This window comes from Drosophila rhopaloa, unplaced genomic scaffold (genome assembly GCF_018152115.1).
Source record: "Drosophila rhopaloa isolate 14029-0021.01 unplaced genomic scaffold, ASM1815211v1 contig_106, whole genome shotgun sequence".
NCBI classification, from domain to species: Eukaryota; Metazoa; Arthropoda; class Insecta; order Diptera; family Drosophilidae; genus Drosophila; species Drosophila rhopaloa.
The window spans coordinates 396-1,508 of NW_025334980.1; the positions used below are offsets into that span (position 1 = coordinate 396).

General features: G+C 47.1%; 1 protein-coding gene across 1 annotated transcript; it reads right to left on the reverse strand.

The window, feature by feature from the left end:
• Positions 1-412: 412 nt before the first annotated feature.
• On the reverse strand, positions 413-819 carry LOC108039108. The gene is made up of 2 exons (XM_017116032.2): positions 665-819; positions 413-555 (listed from the first exon to the last, which is right to left on the reverse strand). Exons 1-2 carry the CDS (start codon positions 780-782, stop codon positions 413-415), a joined length of 261 nt encoding a protein of 86 aa, XP_016971521.2. The 5' UTR covers positions 783-819.
• Positions 820-1,113: the final 294 nt, after the last annotated feature.

Below are 1,113 nucleotides of genomic sequence, written 5' to 3' on the forward strand. Positions count from 1 at the left end.
GCGAGTCAGGCAGCTCGTCCTGCGTATCATAGTCCACCTCCGACTCGGACTCCGCCTCGGGTATGATATCCATGGGGTCAATGGACTGGGTCAGCGATTCGGGCGTCCGCTCCGAGTAGGCCTGACCTAGGCGGAGTTGATGAGGGTGATGGGCCTGGAGGTGCTGCTGCTTCAGGGCAGCCATCGAGCAGGAGGGCAGCTCCTTGGCGTGGCCATCCTCCAGGGCTGCAAGAGGGAACATTTTACAATTTGGGTTTTATTACAGATGGCAATTGCAGAGACTTAAAAGCGAAGCGCACGCCGCGTCTACATAAACACAACGGATCTAAGAAATGCCCGGAAAACTACGACTCCGGAGTTCCAACAGTCACTTAAACGCTAATTGAAACGCGACTTAGCCGTAACTTAAACGCTATTTACCTTGACTGATCTCTATAACGAAGTTGGTGAGGTCGTGCCTCTGGGCCAGATAGTGCAGCAACAGTTCGTCCGGGATGTTGAAGCCGATCTTCTTGTTGCGGAACTCAAAGTTGTGGATCCCGAAGGCGGCGCGCACTGTGGAGGGCGGGATATGTTTTGATTGCTTTCCATGTTTTTCTACATCTTTTACTTGAAAGGGCTCCGTATTTTGCGAGCCCCCCTCCTCGTCCACACCACTGCTTACCCACGTTCTTCAGGTCCCATATGTTCAGGTTACGGTTCTCCTCGGGATCCCCGATCATCAGCAGCTTCTTTGTGTCGCGAAACTGAAACGGAATTATAATCCCCGATCGCAGCACCATTTTCAATGCGCCCACACCACACGCGAATTATACAAATTTTCACAGTATTCTCACGTCCGCTTTGTGCCTATCGTCCGTAATTGAGTAAGAAATTTGGACGTTGAATTCATGCCCATCTGAAATGTGGAAACTGAATTGAATAAATGCCGAATCCCTACCTATGGTTTTTTTTTGTTTAAGTAATAAACACAGATTTCAGTAATTAATAGTCCAAATTTTATGCGATTCGTATTAAATAATTTTCTTTAAATCTAGAACCAATTACCACTGTATACGGCCGACCAAATAAGTTCGGAATCATGTTACTTTTTATTCAATTTCGATAAAAGTA

Excerpts from the sequence above, each read along its gene's own strand:
- LOC108039108 (XM_017116032.2), bottom strand. The coding sequence starts at position 782 with ATGGTGCTGCGATCGGGGATTATAATTCCGTTTCAGTTTCGCGACACA. Across the intron at positions 556-664 it reads ATGGGACCTGAAGAACGTGG|TGCGCGCCGCCTTCGGGATC; the intron begins GTAAGCAGTGGT and ends CGCCCTCCACAG.